The 21,112-nt window shown below is 41.7% G+C and overlaps 1 protein-coding gene across 1 annotated transcript in view; it reads left to right on the forward strand.

Annotated features, from left to right (window-relative positions):
- The window catches only part of FIGNL2 (fidgetin like 2), a gene marked incomplete at its 3' end in the record, with an annotated part of 68,156 nt that extends 58,041 nt beyond the window's left edge, over positions 1-10,115 (forward strand). The window contains exon 2 of the mRNA XM_083351120.1: positions 7,942-10,115. Coding sequence (XP_083207246.1) covers positions 7,953-10,115 — 2,163 coding nt within the window. The 5' untranslated portion in view covers positions 7,942-7,952. The remainder of the gene's footprint in view (positions 1-7,941) is intronic.
- Between the last annotated feature and the right edge of the window lie 10,997 nt (positions 10,116-21,112).

The following is a 21,112-nucleotide window of genomic DNA, read 5'->3' on the forward strand; positions in this document are numbered from 1 at the left end:
GCACATGACATCATTCTCTCCCCCTCCCCAAAAATATCCCACCTCACATATTGCAGGGAACCTAGTGTTTCTTGGGAGGTTTCTCTTCTTTTGTCTTCCAAAGGTCTCCCTGCAGACTGCCTTCTTTTAATTCTCTATCATTCCTTTATTTATTTATTTATTTGGCTGGGGTTTATAGATGGGATTTGGCGACAGAGGCATTGGTGGCAAGAATGCCCCTCCATGGACTTTGCCTTCTTGTGCCTTTTAATATAATAGTGAGCAAATGCAGGCAGGATGCTGAAGAAAGCCCAGTTAAACCTGCCGTTTAAATCCTCTTGTGTAAGTTTGATATCCAAAGTGGAAGGACAAATGCCATATAAGTCAATTAAAGCATTAGGTAATCTAATTGTGCTGTGGTCACCAAGTGGCTTAAAGGCTGCATGGAGGCTGCGCTTCCCCGCCACCCCTTCTCCACCTCAGCCTTCCCCTGAGGCCCTTGCAAATAAGGAGAGGAGGAGAAGGGGGAGCAAGAACACACACACACACACACAGAGTGCCATGGACCAACAATAGAAATGAAAGACCCAGCGCTGGAAAGCTAGGGTTGCAACCACAAAGCCACCCCAGAGGGTTGGGATAGGTTATAAATATTACAAAATGCATCTGTAAAGAGAGAGTGGCAGAAAGGTGGTATTTGCCTGGAGAATGTGGAAAGTGTTGGGGGCCTCAGCCCCTCAGCCCAGTGTTCTTTTTCCCCCCACCTTCTGGAGCCTGGAAGGTTTTTGGAATTTGCTTAGCCCCTCAGCAAGGCTTCTGAAATGTCTTTGCTCATTAGGGCAGGAGGATGAGAAACCCACAGGCCTGGGGTTTAAAACAAAAAACGGCCGAGTTGGGGTGGGTGGGAGAAAAGAACGCCAAAACCAGCCCAAAGCAATTAAAGTTACTTAAGTCAGGACGAATGATGTGCTGCTAGCATTCCTCCAGCTTGGCGCTTGATTGCTTCATTGTGTGCATTCCTCTGCCGAGTTGTGATGGAGCAGCTGAGCCCAGAGGAGGAGGGAAGGGCTGGGGTGGGCTTCTTGGTGTCACCCTGCCAGGTTAAAAGAGCTCTGGCTGGCTTGCCTGCAGACTTCCTCAACCAGGAAGCTTCCAGATGGATCGGACTCTATCTCCCATTATTCCCAACCGATGGTGTGCTAGATGATGAAATAGGAATCCAATCCAATTAGTAGCCATGTGCTTAAGAAAAGGCTGCCCAGTGATAAAAAAATAGTATAAAAAAGCAACTCCTTTAAGCAGGGACAATATTGTTAAGTGGGCCAGGCTATGCCTCTATTTTTGTCATAATTTAAGGTAGGCATGCATGCTTCAGGAAATATATACCGGTAGTCATCAGCTTACAACCACAGTTGAGACCTGAACTTTCATTGCTAAGTGATGTGGTCATTAAGTAAGTCACTTCCAATTTTATTATCTTTTTTGCATGGTAGTTAGCCAAATTTGACTTTGCCTGCCAGAAGCCCCCTGGGAAGGTCATAAAAGGTGATCACGTGACCCTGGGATGCTGCTACCCTTGTAAATGTATGCTGGGTTGCCAAGAATTTGGATTTTGATCATGTCGCTATGGGAATATTGTAAATGTAAGGACCAGTTGTGAGTCATTTTTCCCCAGCGTATCTCCAAACTTTGATTGTTAAACAAATAGTCAAAAATTGGGGACTATCTATACATACATCTATATCGCGGGTGTCAAACTCGATCGTGTTACCTGACATCGTGATGTGTCATGACTTTTTTTGCCTTTGCAGAACCAGGGTGGGCATGATGCATCAGGCCCGCGGGCCACCAGTTTGACACCCTTAATCTACTTTTATACACCACCTTTATCTATAAAGGAGAAAAGAGAGTAAATAATAATGAATGGTGCTCCTCCCTTGCTGATGTACCTTAATCTGAATCACTTTTGGATGGAAATAGTGCCACAGCTCTCCTCGGAACCAGTTCAGGAACTACCCCGAGTACTTATTGCTGCCTCAAGCTAATTCTGAAACAACTTGGCCTCTGAATGTGTCTGAATGTGTCTGAATTAGTTCAAGTTGCTGTATGCAACAAAATTTCATTTTAATGTATGCCGATTAGTGTACATTCAAAGTGACAAAGTTATTATTCTAAGTTATTATTCTAAAGATGCTGAATTTTTACATTAAAAAATACAATAATTTAACCTTCCAAATGACTCCAGCTTCCATATCAACCCCCCATTCTTTAAATCAGAGTTCCCCAACATTTTCAGCTTTGCAAACCAGTGGAGGGGGAAGAAGGTATGGTTCTGCATACGACGGGCAAGCGTGTGTGCATGCAGCTTGTCCGCTGCTCGTGCAAGTAGGGATGTGTGTGTTCACCTGCCAGTTCTGTGCCCGGTTCCTAAAGGCTCAAGGCCCAGTAAGCGGGCCACAGCCCGGGGGTTGGGGACCCCTGCTTTAAATGACTCCAAGGCCAGTTTTCCTTTTGTGTGCATCTATTTTCTAACAGACAACAGTTTTTTTTAGCAAGAAGGCTTTCTTAGCAGTGGGAATTTAGTTACAAATGCCCTTCCCATAACATTTTGCATGGGAACTAACGTTACTCTAATGTACAGCATTTTAATTTACTCAAACACTTAGTAGTTGCTGTAATTTTAATAGGCAAATGGTAGTTGCTGTTGGGTTTTATGCTTTTGGTTGCCTTTGCTAGCCTTGTATTGCACCCTCAAGCAGATGTTCTTGAATTCTCACTGCCAGGACTCTGGCCAGCATTGTCAAAGATATTGGAAGTTGGAATTTAGCAAAGGCAATCAATCAATCAGAATAGAGCTGAAAGAAATATTGGAGGTCCAACCCCTTGCTCAAGCAGGAGACCCTATATCATTTCAGACAAGTGACTGTCCAGTCTCTCCTTAAAACCTCCAGTGATGAAGCACCCACAACTAAGAGCCCTGGTGGTGCCGTGGTTAGTACGCAATACTGCAGGCTACGTCTGCTAACTCCCTGCTCAAGGTTGACTCAGTCTTCCATCCTTCTGAGGTCAGTAAAAATGAGGATCCAGATTGTTGGGGACAATAGCCTAACTCTGTAAACCGTTTAGACAGGGCTGTAAAACACTGTGAAGCGGTATATAAATCTAAGTGCTATTGCTATTCTGATGGCAAGCCATTCCACTAATTAATTGTCTTCACTATTAGGAACTCCTTAATTCCAGGTTGCTTCTCTCCTTGATTAGTTTCCATCCATTGTTTCCTGCCCTGCCCTCTGGTGCTTTTGGAAGCCCAAAGTGCTGTGAATTTCTCTCCAGATACCTGAGGTAGTATAGTATAGATCTTGATATGGTGGAAAGGGATACATAAAGTTTTATGTTTAAAGTTTAAACTGAAATAGATAACTTTTGTTGAGGATTTATAAATTATGCTGTATTCTTGTTAATTAATTAATGATTTATAAGCTATGGCTTTATGAATATGAACGCTCTGAATTAATGACAATTCATTGTATAATAAAACCTCTCATATATATTTAGATCATTCTGTCTTTATGTAAATCTTTAAAGCAAGAATCCTGGGTTGCAAGCTATTAGGGATTGGAAACATCTTTAGGTACAAGGTGCCATCACCTGATCGTGTACATGGCATAGGAATCAAGATTCCCTATAAAAACAACACCAAAAATTTGGATGAAGATGATCACTACAAATATCTGGGCATCCTTCAGGCTGACAACATCAAGTGCACTAAAGTCAAAAGAAGATTAGAAGTGAATACATCATAAGAGTGAAGATCAGGGGTCTTCAAACGTGGCCCCTTTATGACTTGTGGATTTCAACTCCCAGAAGTTGAAGTTGAAGTCCACAAGTCATAAAAGGGCCAAGTTTGAGGACCCCTGGTGAAGATCCTACTATCCTAACTCAGTGGAGAAAATACCACCAAGACAAGTAACACTTCGGCAATTCCAGTCGTTAGACACATAGCTGCAATAGTGGCCTGGACTCAAGCAGAACTCCAAGCCCTGGATAGGAAGCCAGAAAAATTGGCAGTGATAAATCATGCCCTTCATCCACACACCAATGTTGACAGACTATTAACCAAGGAGCATGGTGTTATTTCCATAGAACATCTTGATTTCTTCACCACTTTTCTCCTGTAAGGGTGGCTTGTTTGTCCAGTGCAAAGTCCATGGAAGTATCTTGGCTGTATATAAGGACAGTGTTGAGCAATGATTCTATTTCAAATGACGTTTTCCAGCACAACTTCAGATCATCCACATAAAGGAGGCGGGATAGCCTGGTAGATGTTTTTGATGTTTGATAAGCCATGGCCTGAATTATTTAGCAGTGTTGATAGAGGAATCAGTGCAAAGACAAACAGGAGTGGTGATAGTTTCCTTGAAAGATAGAACATAGATTCCTGTCTTGATATTAACTTCTCCTAGTCTATCACTATTGACCAACAATTGTCTCTTTATAGCGTCATTAATCATGGCAAAAAGTTTCTGACTTCTGTTATTTTTAGGCATGTGATTATCCAATCAGGTGACAGAGAGTTGAATGCCTTTTTGTAGTCAATCCATGCTACATTCAAGTTGGTCTTCTTTCTCTTGCAGCTTTCCAAAATCTTGTCAATTAGGGGTTGATCTTTTGTTTGTCTGCTGTTTTGGCGGTTTCTTTTCTGCTCAGGTGGAGAGTTCGTTTTCAACTAGATGCTATTGGACTACCACATCAGTTAGCAATTTGAAAGTGGTTGGTAGGCAGGTAATTGGCCTGTAGTTGCCGGATGCTGCCTCTTTTGTTGGATCTTTCATTATCAGGTAGGTTTTGCCAGATGGTAACCAATCTTCAGTTTTGCCTTCTGGTTGTTAAACTGTTTGGCAATGAGTGGATGTAGCCTCTGTCGTGTAGTGGGTTCTGGAGAGCAGGAAGGACGCCGCGACGATGAGTACAACATAACAGCTCTTTATTAGGTGGAAGTGACTGTACTGGGGAATAGGGGTTACCTGCACTCTATATACCTGGCCAGGTATACAGCCACCCAATCGGATTGAACTTCTGTTTCCCGCCGAAGCTGATTCCCGCCAAAACAGTTACAGTTCAACGCCTCCTGCTGGTGACTGTTGTGCAAGTGCTTTAGGTGTTCCTTTAAACCTAATACATAACAGCCTCTGTTCTGTTATTTCAGATTCTGGATGTTGTTCTTTCTAGAACTGGTGCATTCTTTCCAGATATCCTCTTCTCATTGGGCTTGAAGGTTAGGGCTTCTTCTCTTCTGAAGAGAAGAGAAATTCTCCCTGCTAGCCCATCTTCAGGAAACTTCTCCCTGCTAGCCTACCTTCAGAGAGAAGTTCCCTAAAGATGGGCTCTAGCACGAGTCCAAACGCTCAGAAGACAAAACCTGGTGACCGGCTCAGATTGGATCTGCAACCTGATGTATCCTTTGGGAACGTCATCACATTGTTCACATAGTATAATTTTAACCTGATGGCAAAGAGCTTCAAAAAGAACCTTTCACGGGAGGAGGAGCAAATAAGATTTTGTGAAATTAGAGTAAAATCGCCTATAACCTATCAGCCAGCCTAACTACATGTTTTGGATGATGTAATCTTGAGTGGGCTACAACAATTATTTATGAAAATGGTTTCTGTTAGGCATATGGTGTTAGCCTACAATGTTGGGTTGAAAATATATTAACCATGATGTTATCTCTTTAAGTTGTTAATTGGCCAATGGGTGTGTAAGTGTTCTCATGGTCATAAGAGGAAGCTAGGAACGTAGCTTCTCTCTCTCTCTGAATTCACTGCTCTCTACTATTACTGTTTTTGCTCTGTTACCTGAACTGTGTATTGACCTCTGGACCGGTAAGAAGACTTTGTATTTTGGATTGCTACTTGGACTGTTTATTTTTGACTGTGCATTTTTGTTTTGACACCACCTCAAAAGTAAACTACTTTTTGCTTTTACAACTCAGTGTACTCTTGTGTGACTCTTGCTGCTCTCAGTACCCTTCCTTGTCTGTGCAACTCTTTGGTAGCACAAGGAGACCTCTGCACAACAAATTCCTTAACAGTTTCAGCGTCATGGTAGATAGCTCGGTGAAATGTTTTCACCAAAGACAGTCCTAGGAATAAAAATAAGAAAGAAACTAAAATATGAGAGTATCCTAATGCCAAAGATGAGGGCTTTTCATTGATCTGCGGTTTGGATTGCTTCAAGGAAGAACTTCTGAGTGGGATACTTGTTGACAGTAGGGAGAACCAGAGCCTGCCCCACAGAGTCAGTCTTCTGATGTTGGAGGCATGGAGCTTATCCCTTCTTTCGCCAGCAGGCCAATTCTGTTGAGCATAGGGAGGCACAGAGCCACCTGGATGGTTGGAGGAAAAAGTCTTGCTTCATTGACACACTGAGGTATGGCATTCAGAACAGGGATAGTGCTACTTCACAGGCTGGAAATCTCCCAAAATCTGAGGTATAGTCACACTTGGAATAATGCGCATAGTTTGAGTTGTTGCACACGAGACAAGGTCACAAGATTAGAAGCAGCAGAAAGAAACTAGCAATCAATATTATATTTATAAAAACCAAACTGTAGGTGTAAACTGAATTATAGATTTCCTAGTAGATTACACACTATAGATGGCTTTAGCTTTATACTAAAGGCTACTGCATTTAATAGGTAGATAAGATATTAGATACTTCTCTGGCAGAATTTTGGAAATTTCTTAATTTTCTAATTATATTTTCTGGCTTTTACTACTATTTAGATGCTCCCCACTTCAAACTGGCAAAAAAGTCATGTGTTGTGTTTTTTTTAGCAACTGGGGGCAAAGGGGCCTCTTAGGGCTATGAAAGGGGAATTGTGGGCTGCATTCAGCCTGTAGATTGTCCACACTTGTACTACAGAAGTGACCATTAATGCCATCTATTTAAAAAGAACCCATTAATTCCCTTGCTAAAATCTTATTAACGACATTAATACATGTAGTCCTAGATTTATGACAGTTCATTTAGTGACTGTTCAAAGTTACAACAACATTGAAAAAAGTGGCTTATGACTGTTTTTCACACGACCCTCGTAGCATCTGCATGGTCATGTGATCAAAATTCAGACACTTGGCAACTGACTCATATTTATGACAGTTGCAGTGTCGCCTTTTGTGACCTTCTGATAAGCAAAGTCAGTGGGGAAGCCAGATTCACTTAACAATCCTGTTACTAACTTAACAACTGCAGTGATTTACTTAACAACTGTGGCAAGAAAGGTCGTAAATTGGGGCAAAAATCAGTTAGTAAATGTTTTGCTTAGCAACAGAAATTTTGGGCTCAATTGTGGTTGTAAATTGAGGACTACCTGTATTAAACTGATATGCAACAACCAGATGACATGCCCTAGTCATATATGTTAATGTGCCTTCAGATTTATTGTAGAAAGAAAGGCAGTTACACAACTCTTTTATCTAGTAGTAAAAGTAAACTTCACATTGAGCACTGTTCCTTGGGATTATAGGATTTTTATATAATATTTCCGGGCAATTATATAGATGTGATTTGCCATTGCTTTCTTGCAGTATGCTTTTTCAACTTTGTCTAGTCTCCATTCTTAGTATTTCCAGTAGTTACTTATCCATAGGTATTTTACTGTCTAAGAATAGCCAAGGTTGACCGGCTGTTGACACACTGCAGGGCTGATCCAGGCCTTCACATAGGAAGCTCAGAGTACATTCTTGGTTTAGATACTCCCAGCTTTTTCATTTTTTTCCCAATTTTATTTATCCAGCTTATTCTACTTTGCATGGTTGTTATGAAAATATATATAAATATCTCTGTATTTTGTGCAGTAATAATCGCAGGTAATTCTCAAATGAGCCACTGGGTTTCTTTCAGGGTGCATTTCCTTTTCAATCTAAAGCTAATTGTGGTTCCTTTGTTCTTTCCTTCTAGCTCTGTCAAAGATGCACTGGACACCAGAGCATGCCCAGCCCCTGAATCAGTGGCCAGAGCAGCACCTTGATGTCTCCTCCACCACCTCCTCACCTGCCCACAAATCTGATCTCTACCATAGCAGTCGGCAGCGCTTCAACTATGCCTGGGCCAATGATGACATCTCTGCTCTGACTGCTTCCAACCTGCTGAAGAGGTATGCGGAGAAGTACTCAGGAGTCCTCGACTCCCCTTATGACCGGCCATCAGCACTCAACAGCTATGGGGATGGCGCCTTTGGACCCCTCAATGGACAGAAGGGGGAGGTGGAGCCTTGGTCAATGGCCCACAGCACCGAAGGAGTTTACCCTCTGACCCCAATGCATGATGGACTGTCTAGCTCCAAGGGGATTGTCCCTCCGCCTGTCACACCGGGTAACGGTCTTGGTACATCCCCCGTGGTTTCCACTAACCTGTCTGACTCAATTTATCCCAGTAACACTTGTGGGGGACCCACCACATCTGGCAGCCTCGGGGCATCTCAGGAGTATCCTTCGGGCTACAGTGGAGCCTACCTGCCCTCAGGCTATTGCAGCCAGCCCACTTCAGCACTTCCCCCTCCACACCCATCCACCCACCTGCATAGCTCTGGCCTCTTGCAGCCCAGCCATCCTTCCACCACCCTTGTCCCTGGATATACTTCTTCAGGACCCATGTACAATTACGCTTCAGGGAGCTACCCATCCCAGCCCAGTTATGGTGCCATCCACCCTCCCCATCCTTCAGCTTCATATTTACCCTCAGGCATTGCTGCCCCCACACCCATCCCCCCTTCCTCTCGTCCGCCTGTGGTCCCTGGTTACAGCTATCAGAGTCCTCTCTCTGTAGCACCCTTGAGTGGTGAATCAGGGAGCTCTTTGAAAAGAAAGGCCTTTGATATCACTGGTGGGGAGGATGATGGCGAGGGCAGGTATCGCAAATACAGCTATGAGCAACCAAAGTCCCCGTATCAGATGTCCGACAATGGTGAATGTAGAGGGAATGGATTCAACCGGAGCTCAGAGGTGCCTTTCAAAGGTGGGAAAAGGCCAAGTGGAGCAGGAGTGGTGGCAACCACAGTGGCTTCCGAGGAGCCCATTGGAAAGTTCAACAACCAGGCTATGAAAGGAATGGTCTCTCCAGCTTACAGTGTTAGTGAAGCCCCGCTGAGGGCTAGTGAGACCTTTGAGAAATTCACTCCTCCGGCTGCCAATGGGGAGCATGAGGGGGACTCCTTTGCTCTAAGGATGCAGCCCAAAACAACAGCATTCAGTGGTGACAACAGCAGCCAGCCAGTAGAAGAACAGCTGAAAACCATGGACCCTTTCATTCTGGAATTGGTGAACAACAAAGTAATTGACTGTGGCCCTCCAGTCCAGTGGACGGACATTGCAGGACAAGTCTCTGTCAAAGCTGCCATTGAAGAAGAGCTTGTATGGCCCATCCTGAGGCCTGGCGCATATACTGGTGCAAACCAACCGCCCAGAACCATCCTGCTTTTTGGGCCTCGTGGTGTAGGGAAGACCTTGCTGAGCAGGTGCATTTCTACCCAACTGGGATCTACCCTGTTGAAGCTCAGTGGGACAGCCTTAGTCTCCAAGTGGAAGGCTGAGGCTGAGAAAATCCTACAGACCACTTTCTTTATATCCAACTGTCGGCAGCCTGCTGTTATTCTCCTCACCGACTTGGAATCTGTCCTAGAAGACGCTGCCATCTTGAAGTCCCAGTTGCTCGCCTACCTGGACAAGCTGGCTACCTCAGCTGAGCAGAATGTGGTTGTCATAGCAACCACCACCAGGCCTGGTACTCTGGATGAAGCCACCCAAAGAAGGTTTGCCAAACGATTTTACATCTCCCCGCCAGACAGCATTGCAAGGCGGCAGATTCTGCACCATGCTTTAGCTCAGCAAAACTACTGTCTCAGCGAGAGGGAGATGGCCTCCATTGTCCAACTTACTGAAAGCTACTCGGGCAGTGAGCTCCTCCAGCTCTGTCAGCAGGCAGGGACCAACAAACTGCACAGCCTGCCTGGCCAAATCCAACCCACCTCCTACAAGGATTTCGAAAGTGTTTTCTGCAAGATCCACCCTGCTGTCTCTCAGAAGGAGCTGGACTTGTATGTGGAATGGGATAAAATGTATGGGTCTCGCAATTAGCGGGGAAGCGCCTGTTCTTCTTTCCAAATAATGTTTAATCTTTTTTAGAGGAAGCTACTGGAAACAAAGGTCTTGGGGCGCTGTGGGTTCTCATATCTTCTTCCCTATAAATGTGGGAAAGGGTGAGAAGTAGTTTTCATCTCTTTGAAAGCAAAAAGCCACACAAATTGGATGCAAGTCCTCCTCTAGACGGACTGACATGTAGCTTGTTTTTTTTTTTTAAAGTCTGAAAGTTTGTGTGGTGGTTGTCAGATCTCTATGTTAATGAAAAGTAGTTGCTCAATGAACTCAGGATAACCTATTTATTATTGATCTGTTTTTCTAATCAACCCTTTCCAGCCAGCATTGTAAAATATTCTGCCAAGTATTACCCCTTTCCCAGCTCCTTTTTCCTGCTGCACACCTCAAACACTTCTGTCTGACTCTTCACATTTCAGTTGCAGCCTCTCTCTTATCTTTTTACCGTGGAGAAACCCTTGAAATAATGTTGAGGTCTCAGGGAAGCCCGGCATAAAAATAGCAAAAAAAAAAAAAAAAAAGAAGAAGAAGAAGAAGAAGATACAAATACCTCACAATTCAATTCACTTCTAACCTACACCATCCACATTTTATAATATGTACAACAGCAAAATGGCAGGTTGGCAGCAACATCGTGGTGTATAAAAATTCCCACCACTGTCAATGCTGGTGTTGCCTTGCAACGTTCCCCAAAAACAATATTTTTTCCCAGAGCATGATGTCTGGCAGAATCCCGTGGTTTTGTCAAACTCTAATTAGGAAAGGTTGTCCTATAGGTAACAACCTATGGGACATTCACTTATTATTTCTCAACAGACTCATTTTCAGAGGCATATCTTACCATAAAGCAGATGGCATCAATACGTTTTGAGAGAAGGGGGTTGGGTTTTTTTAAAAAAATGTAGATTGTTGAATAAGCTAGGCTCTTTTTTATTTTTCTAATGTATGTGGTAGTGGTTTTTTCCCTTTTTTTAACTACTCAGGAAAAATAATTTACCTCAAAAAATAAAGAATGTTTGCATTTTTTTAACTCAAGGAAAATAAAAATGATTTGGAGGGATTACAAATGTGCTTTATAAGGTGCACAAGAGAAAAAAGCAAGAGTAAACTTGAAATTGTTACAAAGATGAAAGTTGAATGTATTTCAGGGGCGTTTCATAATATATAATGCCATAACTTACTTTCTTTTTGTTTAAAGAAAGCATTTTTGCCATAGCATTTAGGTGGAGTAATGTGTCTTCAAAGAATAAGAAGTATTAGTATTGTAGTTTCAAAGCCATGGCTAGTACCACTTTTTAAAGGAATCTTTTTATTACATTTCCAAATTCCAAACGGCCAAGTCATGTTTCCTTTTCCTATGCTTTTTATAGGACCTCCTATAGTAAGACTTCCATAATAAAAGAAAATGTCCATTTGAACTTCCCAAAATATATTGAGGCAAAGCAAAGCAAAACGTGGACCTGTGGTCCCTGTCAAATTATCCCAAGGGCCATGGCATTTTCCCTAACTTGGTTGCCCTCAAATTCCTGGTTGAATCTCCCAGAATTCTCCAGCTAACATGGGCATTTCTGAGAAATCTAGGAGCCAGACTGGGGAAACGTGGCCTAAGGGATTCAATGAGTGTCTGCATGTGGAGAAGGAATAATGGGGCCCTTTTAGGTTTCTTCATTCAAGGTTGAGAAGCTTCTACTAAATCTAATCCTCTGATCCAGGGGTCTTCAAACGTGGCCCTTTTATGACTTGTGGACTTCAACTCCCAGAATTCCTCAGCCAGGCATGCTGGCTGAGGAATTATGGGAGTTGAAGTCCACAAGTCATAAAAGGGCCACGTTTGAAGACCCCTGCTCTGATCCATCCCAGAGCGGGGGGGGGGGAGGTACGTCAGCCATGGAGCTAGAACATTTATTTCCAACCATCCCTGCACAATTCGTTTTTTCTGCCTCCTGCATTTTTGTCCCCTGACCTGGGAGTCACAATTTAAGAGGTAAATCTATATAGATTTATACTCTTTACTGTTCCATTTATAGGTTCGTGTGTAAGTAAATGGAGGGCATGTCTTGTCAATGTTTCTGTAAGTGAATAATGTGACCCTCTGTGTAAGCATATAAGAAATCCTGCCTTTATGTAAATACGGTTGAAAATGGAATCATGTGACTTAGGAGAGACTTGTACCCTCTCAAGCAGGAGACTCTCATGTGCCTACTTTGCATTGTCATTTTGTTGTTATTGTTGTTGCAGTATGTTGCCATACTGAATAATTCTAATAGAGTGGTGTGTTTCTCAACTTTAGCAGCTGTAAGATGTGTAGACTTCAACTCCCAGAATTCCCCAGCATGCATGCAACTAAAGGTGCTTGAGGTTGAGAAACACTGAGATAGAACTTGCTAGTTTAATATGTGTATCCCAGACTGAGCATAATATGAGGCCTCAATCTATACAGCTGCAGAGTTGAGTAATTTTTGTCCCCATTTCCCCTCAAAATCCTTCAAACCCCAAGGTTAGTTTTGGAGAAGAAACTGACAATTCTTCTAAATATTTCCATTTTGCAAAGGTTTACAAAAAAACCCAAACCCACTTCTTGGAATATGGACAGAAATTGATCAAAGGTAAATCTCCAAATATTAAAATTACTATAGTAGATAGGAACCGTCTGACTATATGGGATAATAAGTTATTAAAATGTTTATAAAGTACCGGTATTTCATTTGTATATTCATAGTGCAGTAGGTCAAACCTAAGTTCCCTATTCAGGAGTAGGCTGGATTTTAATGGCACCCAGACTCTTTCTATGATCCCTGAAATTCTGCCTTCCCCTCAAAACTGCCCTGCCAAAATCTGATAGCAAACCAGTAACTTGTTTTCCTTTTCCACAAATAGAGAGTAAAAATATAATAAAGTTGTTAAATTCCATCAGATAGAAGACACCTGTTTAACCAGGAGGACTGAAGTTCTCCAAAAGGAGGAGGCTTCTCAGGTGAGATATACTTCTTTTGCCAAAGGACTGGTCTATAAACCACAATGCCTTTGGAGCAGTACCAAACATTATGGCTTAGTGCAAATTCTGATGCCAGCAGGAGTCTTGTTTGGGATACATCAATATCTACTCTATTTTAAATATAGCTAAATCTGGATCCAACCTAAATCCATGTGGACAGAACCAGAGAAATGTAATTGGCTTAAGGACTATTAGGGGATGAATGACATCTTTAAATAGGTACTTTTGAGATACTTCCATATTCTACAGTTATAAGAATATCTCAATAAGGTCAACATAATTTGCATGTAAAGCACAGCATTAAAGTAGGAGACAGAACAAGCACTCGCATTTGCATTTAGCACTCAATGACAGGCCCCCTTGCAATGTCACACTGGTGTCTTCACACCTCTTCCTTATTACTGCAAATTAATTAGCCAAAGTAAATAATAATCCCATATGGTTTAGAACAGGTGGGGAACTATGGCCTTTTTATGACTTACGGACTTCAACTCCCAGAATTCTTGAAATTGGTCATAGTTCCCCACCCCTGGTTTAGAACAAGCCAGAAATTCCGCTTAACATCTCTAAAGATCATCTCTTCTTTAATCAAGAGAGATGGACTCCTTTGCAAGTCTAGTCATCAGATTAGGAATTTAAATTATATAAGGGATCTGGATTTTATTAGCTGCTTAAGGATCACAGTTGAGACGATGCAGAGACAAAACCAAAGCAAAGATTAACTACATGATTCCATTTAGGATTTTTCCCCCTGTACATTTTGAAATGAAAACAAACATTGCTGAGTTAAAAAGCTGGCTGAAAGTTGTAAACCCTACAGTTGTGGCTTAAGCAGTCAATTGTCATTTATGTTTCTGTTAAACCAAAGCACTTAATATCAGAAAAACAGAGCTGATTCAGAAGACTCCCAGTTCAGATGTGGATTTAATGGGTGTCTTTGGATAAGTCACAATCTTCCAACCTCATTTTTCCGATTTTGTAATGGAGACCTGTCTCTCACAGACTTTAAGAGGATTTCATTAGGCACTTTGCATACAATAAGTACTATATTTAAAAAAGACCAACCTCTTCATCCATCAATTACTGAATGGAACCACTCAATAAAAATCCTCTCTAAATGTTGACTTAAGAGCTGATACTCACCCTTCCATCTAGGTCAGCCCTTGATGCTACATAACCGGACAGCTTGGAAAATATTGCATTTGGGAGAATTTGCATAATAGAAATGTGAGGGATAAACTTCCGGTCTTCCCATTTGTTTCCCCTCCCCCCCAGCTTTTAGTCCCTTGGCTCCTTCCTGTGAAAACCAAAAATGTGGAGAAGAAAGAGGATCACAGAGGTGATCCTTGATCCTTTTATTAGGTTAAGACCTTTCATTAGGTTTGTGTGTATCAATGGTCTATCATACAGTTATTTAGCTTGCAAATCTGAAACTGTAAAACCTACAAAGAGATAAATTGTATGATAAATTTAGGACAATCAAGCCCATGGCACCCATTCTGGTTAAATTTGATATTTTAACAAATATCTTTACTGCTTCTATGGGTCCTGATGATTCATAGCCATCTTTTGCCCTAAGTTCTCTAACCCTAACCCTAACCCTAACCCAAATAATAAATGAAAAAAATCAATTACCATCAATGTTAAAACTTGCTGTAGGTTAAATAGTAATGGAAGATGGTTGATTTTCTCAGTAAGAAAATTCAGTTTGATCAGTTAGCACTTTATTTTGGAATTAATAGAACATTATTCTGATCAAGGTTTATTTTTTTCTTATATTTATATTTTCCTGCCATTATTATTGCTTTGTGAAAACCTCTCTCTATTTTGTATATTCCATCTCTTTTTTTATTCATTATAATGTCTGTTGATTTTTCCTCTCTAATTCACATGCTCCTATTTTCTGTTGTATTCTCAAGATCACCTGGCAATTTATAAGTCATTGTGAGCCTAGTGATTGATAAACATTTGTAGGGAATTTTCTGATTCTTTTTCTAACTGAGGAAGCAACCTGAAATGTTGTACTTCCCCAAATCAGAGGTCAGCTACACATTCACTTAACACTCGTTTTTCCTGAACATTTTTTTAAATGAAGGATGGGAAGAACAGATAAGGAAAGCTGTTCTTCCTTCTCTCTGTCTCAGCTAGACCCTGGAATTACTTCCACAAGCTAAATCATATGACTGGAATGGGGGGGAAAAAGCTGCCAGAAAACTAGAGGAAATAGCTGGAATGGAAGGTTTCCAGGGAATAATAAACTGGAAGAAGAGTTAAGTACTTCTGTGGTTTTCTGCAGTCCTCAAGTAGTCTTCAACTTACAACCATTCATTTAGCGACTATTCAAAATTACAATCACACTTATAACCAGTGGTGGGATTCAAATATGTGAACAACTGGTTCTCTGTGTGGATGCCGCTTCTGGAAATCCATTCTGGGCCTGGGCAACAAAAAAATAGCTACTGGTTCTGGCAAACTGGTGCAAACCAGCTGAATCCCACTACTGCTTAGGACCATTGCAGCATCCCCATGGTCATGTGATCACAATTTGGGCACTTGGCAGCCGGCATGGTTTATATAGGTTGCAGCATCCCGGGGATCCTGTGATCACCATTTGCAACCTTCCCAGCCAGCTTCCAACAAGCAAATCAATGGAGGGGGCCTGATTTGCTTAATGACTGCATGACTCGCTTAACATGGCAAAAAAGCCCATTTAATTGCCTTGCTTAGCCATGGAAATTCTGGTCCCAGATTCTGGTCATAAGTTGAGGACTACCTGAACATCCACAGGATAGTAGGTATTTGCCTCCTTGTTTCTTATTCTGTTGAAAGGCCACTGACTTCTGAATGATTGTGAAGGAAATTGTCATGTTCCCATCAAAGGGTTGTGGTTTTTATTATCTGCTTTCCTTAAGATTGTATATTCCTGTATATATACAGACCCCTCTTTGTCCTCCTTTAGGGAAATGGGGAGAGATTTCAGCCTAGACCTTTCCATGTTTATTATGGCCAAATGATCTCCTCCCCATGTGGAACATCTCAAAATCTCCTTTCTTCTCTGCCTTTTTTTCTTTGGTTTCTCTGTCCACCTTTAGCCCTCATTAAGCAAAATTGTGTTTTTTCTCTGTTCCCGGTCATTTTTGCTTCTCCTGTCTGGGATGATCATTTGGAGGTGTGATATCAGCTATTTTTCAAAATGTTTGATAGGAGCTGAAGGGTTAGGGGAAAACTAGTCAAGATCTCAGCATTAGAAAGCATAGGTTGTTTTTTCCCCTGCATTTCATTTGCCTGATGATGATCTTTTCCTATCTGGGAACAAACAACAATAAAAAGTATCATCTGAGATCAGAAATTAAACTAGCACTTTCTTGAGGCTTGAATGGAAGCTTCCAACAAAGCAGTATTCATCGCACAGGCAACCATACATAGACATCAATAAACATCAGAAAAGAATCACACACATACAAGACCAGACCTTGTTTGGAGATGAAGGTCCTCCCAATGTAACACTTTCCAAGACCTGCACTGTTAACATTGAATATTGTGAAGGCAAAATACAAATTTTTTTGTTTCAGTCATATAATGAACAATTGCCAATTGCAGCCTATATTACAAAATTCAGCAACTTTTCTCCCTCAGCTAAAGTTTGCTGCAATGTACAATTCTGCAACACCAAATATAGTACATACTATGGTACACTTTTCTTAAAATGATAACATTTTGTGATAAAAGAAAATTCTTACTCTTCACGGTTGTGTGTTTGGAGATGAAACGGAAATACTTTTCCTGATGGCCTCAATAAAGTAGAATTAGCCTGCTTTTATTTTGCTGATGCATAGTGGGTTCCCTCCCTTTTCTTTTTCTCTCTTCACACTAGATGAGTCTGTTTCAAAGTAAATCGTGGCAAAATGCATTTAGGAAACCATGCAACTGCACATTTGAGCACTGGATTCAAATTTTTTTGCACGAAATACAGATTGTGTAAATAGCGTGTGGATCCACTATAGAATGTTCTCTATTAGACCTTCAATGGAATTTCTGCTAGAAATATAATGTGTGACAGTGATTCTGTTCAGGCTCAAGGGCTACTCAGGCACCAAAGATTTAATAACCTCCTTGACCTTTGACTGTCCAGTGTGAGGAAAGTAATTCACAGGCGTCCTCCTCTTGAAGATGTTTTGTGGTGGTAGATTGTACAGTATTAAGATAAGATGCAGGGGGGGAGACTTTTCACCTGGTGCAGTGTACATTGTTCTCATAAGAGTGTTGTATTATTCTTTTTGTCAATAAATTAACTCTTAAGGTGAGAATCATATGAGATTTGTAGGAGCTGCACCTAGTCTGGTCCTAGCTATTGGGCTGGAGTGTTGTGTGAATGTGTATACTTTGGGGGCATGTATCAAGGAAGACTGAAGGAGGCTGGCTTATAATTGGCAAGCATTGGCTAGCTTTCCAGATTATTCTCTTTTGAAGCAAAGCCAGTTTTCTTCGGGTTTTAAGAAACTTGGGGAAACAAGTAAGGTATGAGATTAGGTCCTAGGAAGTAAAGCTGATCTAGTCTGCTTCATTAGCATGAAAGAGGGGGAAAATCATGTTTATTTTTTGCCTTTTCTGAGGTGAAGCAGGAAACCCTTAATAGTAGAGGTTTTTTTGGGGGGGAAAAAAACATCCACTTCGATGGGTGTCTAGCTTTTGGTCTTGGAGATGTTACCTTTGTGTTAATCTTGCTGGTTTGCCTTCCAAGAAAGTAAGCACTGGGTTTCAAATGTGGAAATAAATCAGATGTCTAGTTTGGAGTTTGAAATTAAGATACCAGATTTGAGTTTATACACAGGTTCTAGTTCTATCCAATTATTCATCTATATGTAATTCTTTACTCAATCAGTGACAATATCCAGCTATACATCTTCAGGAACTAGATACATACAGCATCCTTTCCTAGTTGTTTCTTGTCAGCACACTGGTATACAGAGATATGCTGCCTCTGAAGTTTAGTCTTCCTTTAGCTGCTCCCACGGATACCATTGTGCCAATTTAAAATCAGAACCAGTGAAATGGAAATAAAGTGCAGGTGTAGCAGTGATTCATCAGATTGAGTGGGTTTACTCCCCAAGGAGAGAAGCATTTGCTGTGTAATTTTGCATGTGCTTGTGAGGAAGAGGAAAAAAATATTATCTTGCTTCCATTTCCCCCCCAATTCATATTGAATGATATTTGTTTCCCTTTTGCTTCAGTTACCATTAATATCGTCAGTTCTATTTATCTAAGTCCTGATCTAGCTAGATGAAATTACTGAAAGCTGGAGGGTGCCTATGCAGACTCCAGTGGCAACAGCTCTTTGCTCATTGCAACTACATACTTTTAATGATCCTCCATTGTGTTTGCACACATATGTACATATACATGTATGGGCTGCAATTTACCAGACACTGCAAACATAACAGCTCCCCTAGCTTTAGACAGTTACGGAATCTGTCGGGGACCCAGTGAAAGTAATTCATGCTTGCTGAACAGAGTTTGGCTTTAAATGTTAGCCTTTAAAATTTTTTGAAGCAGTGTCTTTTTCTCATTTTCATCCCCTTTCCTTTCCTTCCACCCATGGATAAAATTTGATCAGGTTTATCAAACCACCTCTTTGTAAGCAGCGTGCATTTGGGAATCAGTTCGCAAACTGTGATTCGGTCATGAATCGTAAACCTGCTATCAAAAGATGCCCCTTGAAATGTATACTTTTGTATAGCTGGTAGAGAGCACAAAACATCAGAAAGGCACAATGCAACACCCGTCCAGTGTTAGATCAGGGTTCCTGATCTCGCAGAACATTCCCTGAGCAGACCGGAGGAGGTTCATCAACCCTCTCCTTTCGGCTTCTGGAGAATCACTTTCTGGCAAGAGGTGATGGCAATGGGGTCTGCGGTGGGAAAGCTACTCCCCCCGCCCTCGTTAGCTTTTGAATGGGATTCTGATTGGGGGATTAAATTCAGCATATTAGCTTCGTCTATGAGGACTCTGTTAATTCTGCTAGATTATATGTCTTTAACCTACTTTATAAGGTACAAGATTTTTTTCTTCCATTAGACCACTGGCTTTCCAAATGCTTGGGAGGAACACGGTAGACTGTAAAACTTAACTGATCTCCTCTTAAAAGTCAAAGCTCAGGCTTTGCTGTACGGGTAGTCCTCGACTTACAACAGTTCATTTAGTGACCATTCAAAGTTAGAACGGCACTGAAAAATGTGACTTAATGACCGTTTTTCACAGTTATGACCTTTGCAGCATCCCCATGGTCACATGATCAAAATTCAGACGCTTGGCAACTGGCTCATATCTATGACGGTCACGGCATCCCCGGGGTCACGTGATCACCCTTGGCAACCGTCTGACCAGCAAAGTCAAAGGGGAAAGCCAGATTCAGTTAACAACCGGGTTGCTAACTTATCCGCTGCAGTGATTTACTAAACCATTGTGGCAAGAGAAGTTGTAAAATGGGGTAAAACTCACTTAACAAATGTCTCACTGAACAACAGAAATTTTTGGCTCAAGTGCGGTCATAGGTCGAGGGCTACCTGTAATGTAAAACGATAGCTCGTCCGCCATTTTCCATGTTCCTAGGCAAAACCTAGCTACAGAGAAACCTCAGCTGTATCCTTAGATTGTTTCCCCACACACACACACAAAAACACACACACTCTTTAATGCAGGATAGCAAGGAAGCCCAACAGGATTGGGCGGAATTCTGTGTGAATGAAGGATGTGGTCTTAGAAGTTGGATTCTCCCAATCCAGAAGGGTCTTCCGTTAAATGCAGCACTAGAAATAGAATCGGGTGGCAATAGTCCAGGGGTGTCAAACTCAATTTCATTGAGGGCCGCATCAGCATTGCGGTTGCCTTCAGGGGGCCAGGTGGGTATGGCCAGGGTGGGTGTGGCCTACTGGGTGGGCGTGGCTAGAGTGCGTATGGCCTACTCGGTGGGCGTGGCCAGCTCTACATGGTTCGCATCAAGGGTGCCTATGGGGGCCTGGGCAGGAGTGGGACAGATCTGAGGGTCTCTGGCAGAAGGAGGGTCTCTGGGCCAGGGCCAAGGCAGTGGGGGCCGTTCCCTCACTGTTTCCAGGATGGTTTCGCGGGCCACATGAAACCACTTCGCGGGCCAGATCTGGCCCCCGGGCCTTGTGTTTGACATGTCTGCAATAGTCTATAAAAGCCAATGCAGGAGATAAGGGAAGCTGCTAGTTAGCAAATCCAGATAAATGTCCAGACGGGCATCATCAAACTGCAACTTCTAATGGCCCTGGATATATGAAGCGCTACAGTAAAGATTGTTCAGTTTTTTTTATATAACGGGAATTGGTCATAGCAGCAGGCACAGTCTCTTCATATCATTTTAGTGCCTTCACTGCAAACTTGTCTCCTAGATAGCAATGTAATATACCTCAGGAAGATTGCTTATTTTGTCCTTTTTTGTTGTTGTTGTTTCCTCCAAAAAGTGGTACTGGAATTTTGAAGAGGGCTTTTTTTTTCCTTTTCTAAATCGTCTTTGACTTTGTACATCCTCTGTAACCATTTCTACCTCATTTTGCAACATATTGTACATGAAAGTATTTAATTCATGTCTTATTAATGTCTGAAAAGAAATGCGTTTGAACTGTAATGGTCTACCTCAGAAAATACTGTATTTTAAAAAAGAAAAGTATTTCACAGTATTAAAGAGATTACAAGGAATGAAAAGGTGTTGATTATTTGTGTTTTTAATGAGAATCATTCTGGGGCCCATTATCTTCTCGGTAATAGAGCTGAGAAAGGTTATAGGAGATTTTGTCATTTTCTTGCGTAAAGAAATACTTCAAAACAACCTGAATATCACAGCAGTTATGAGTAAACGAGTTTTGTATATCGCCCATTTATTTTGTTATACTTTAGCCTTTTCTTCAGGATTTTTTTCTTCCATTATATGGACACATGCACATACTTTTGTAGCATTATAGGT

This window comes from Vipera ursinii (genome assembly GCF_947247035.1).
Source record: "Vipera ursinii genome assembly, chromosome: 2".
Lineage (NCBI taxonomy): Eukaryota > Metazoa > Chordata > Lepidosauria > Squamata > Viperidae > Vipera > Vipera ursinii.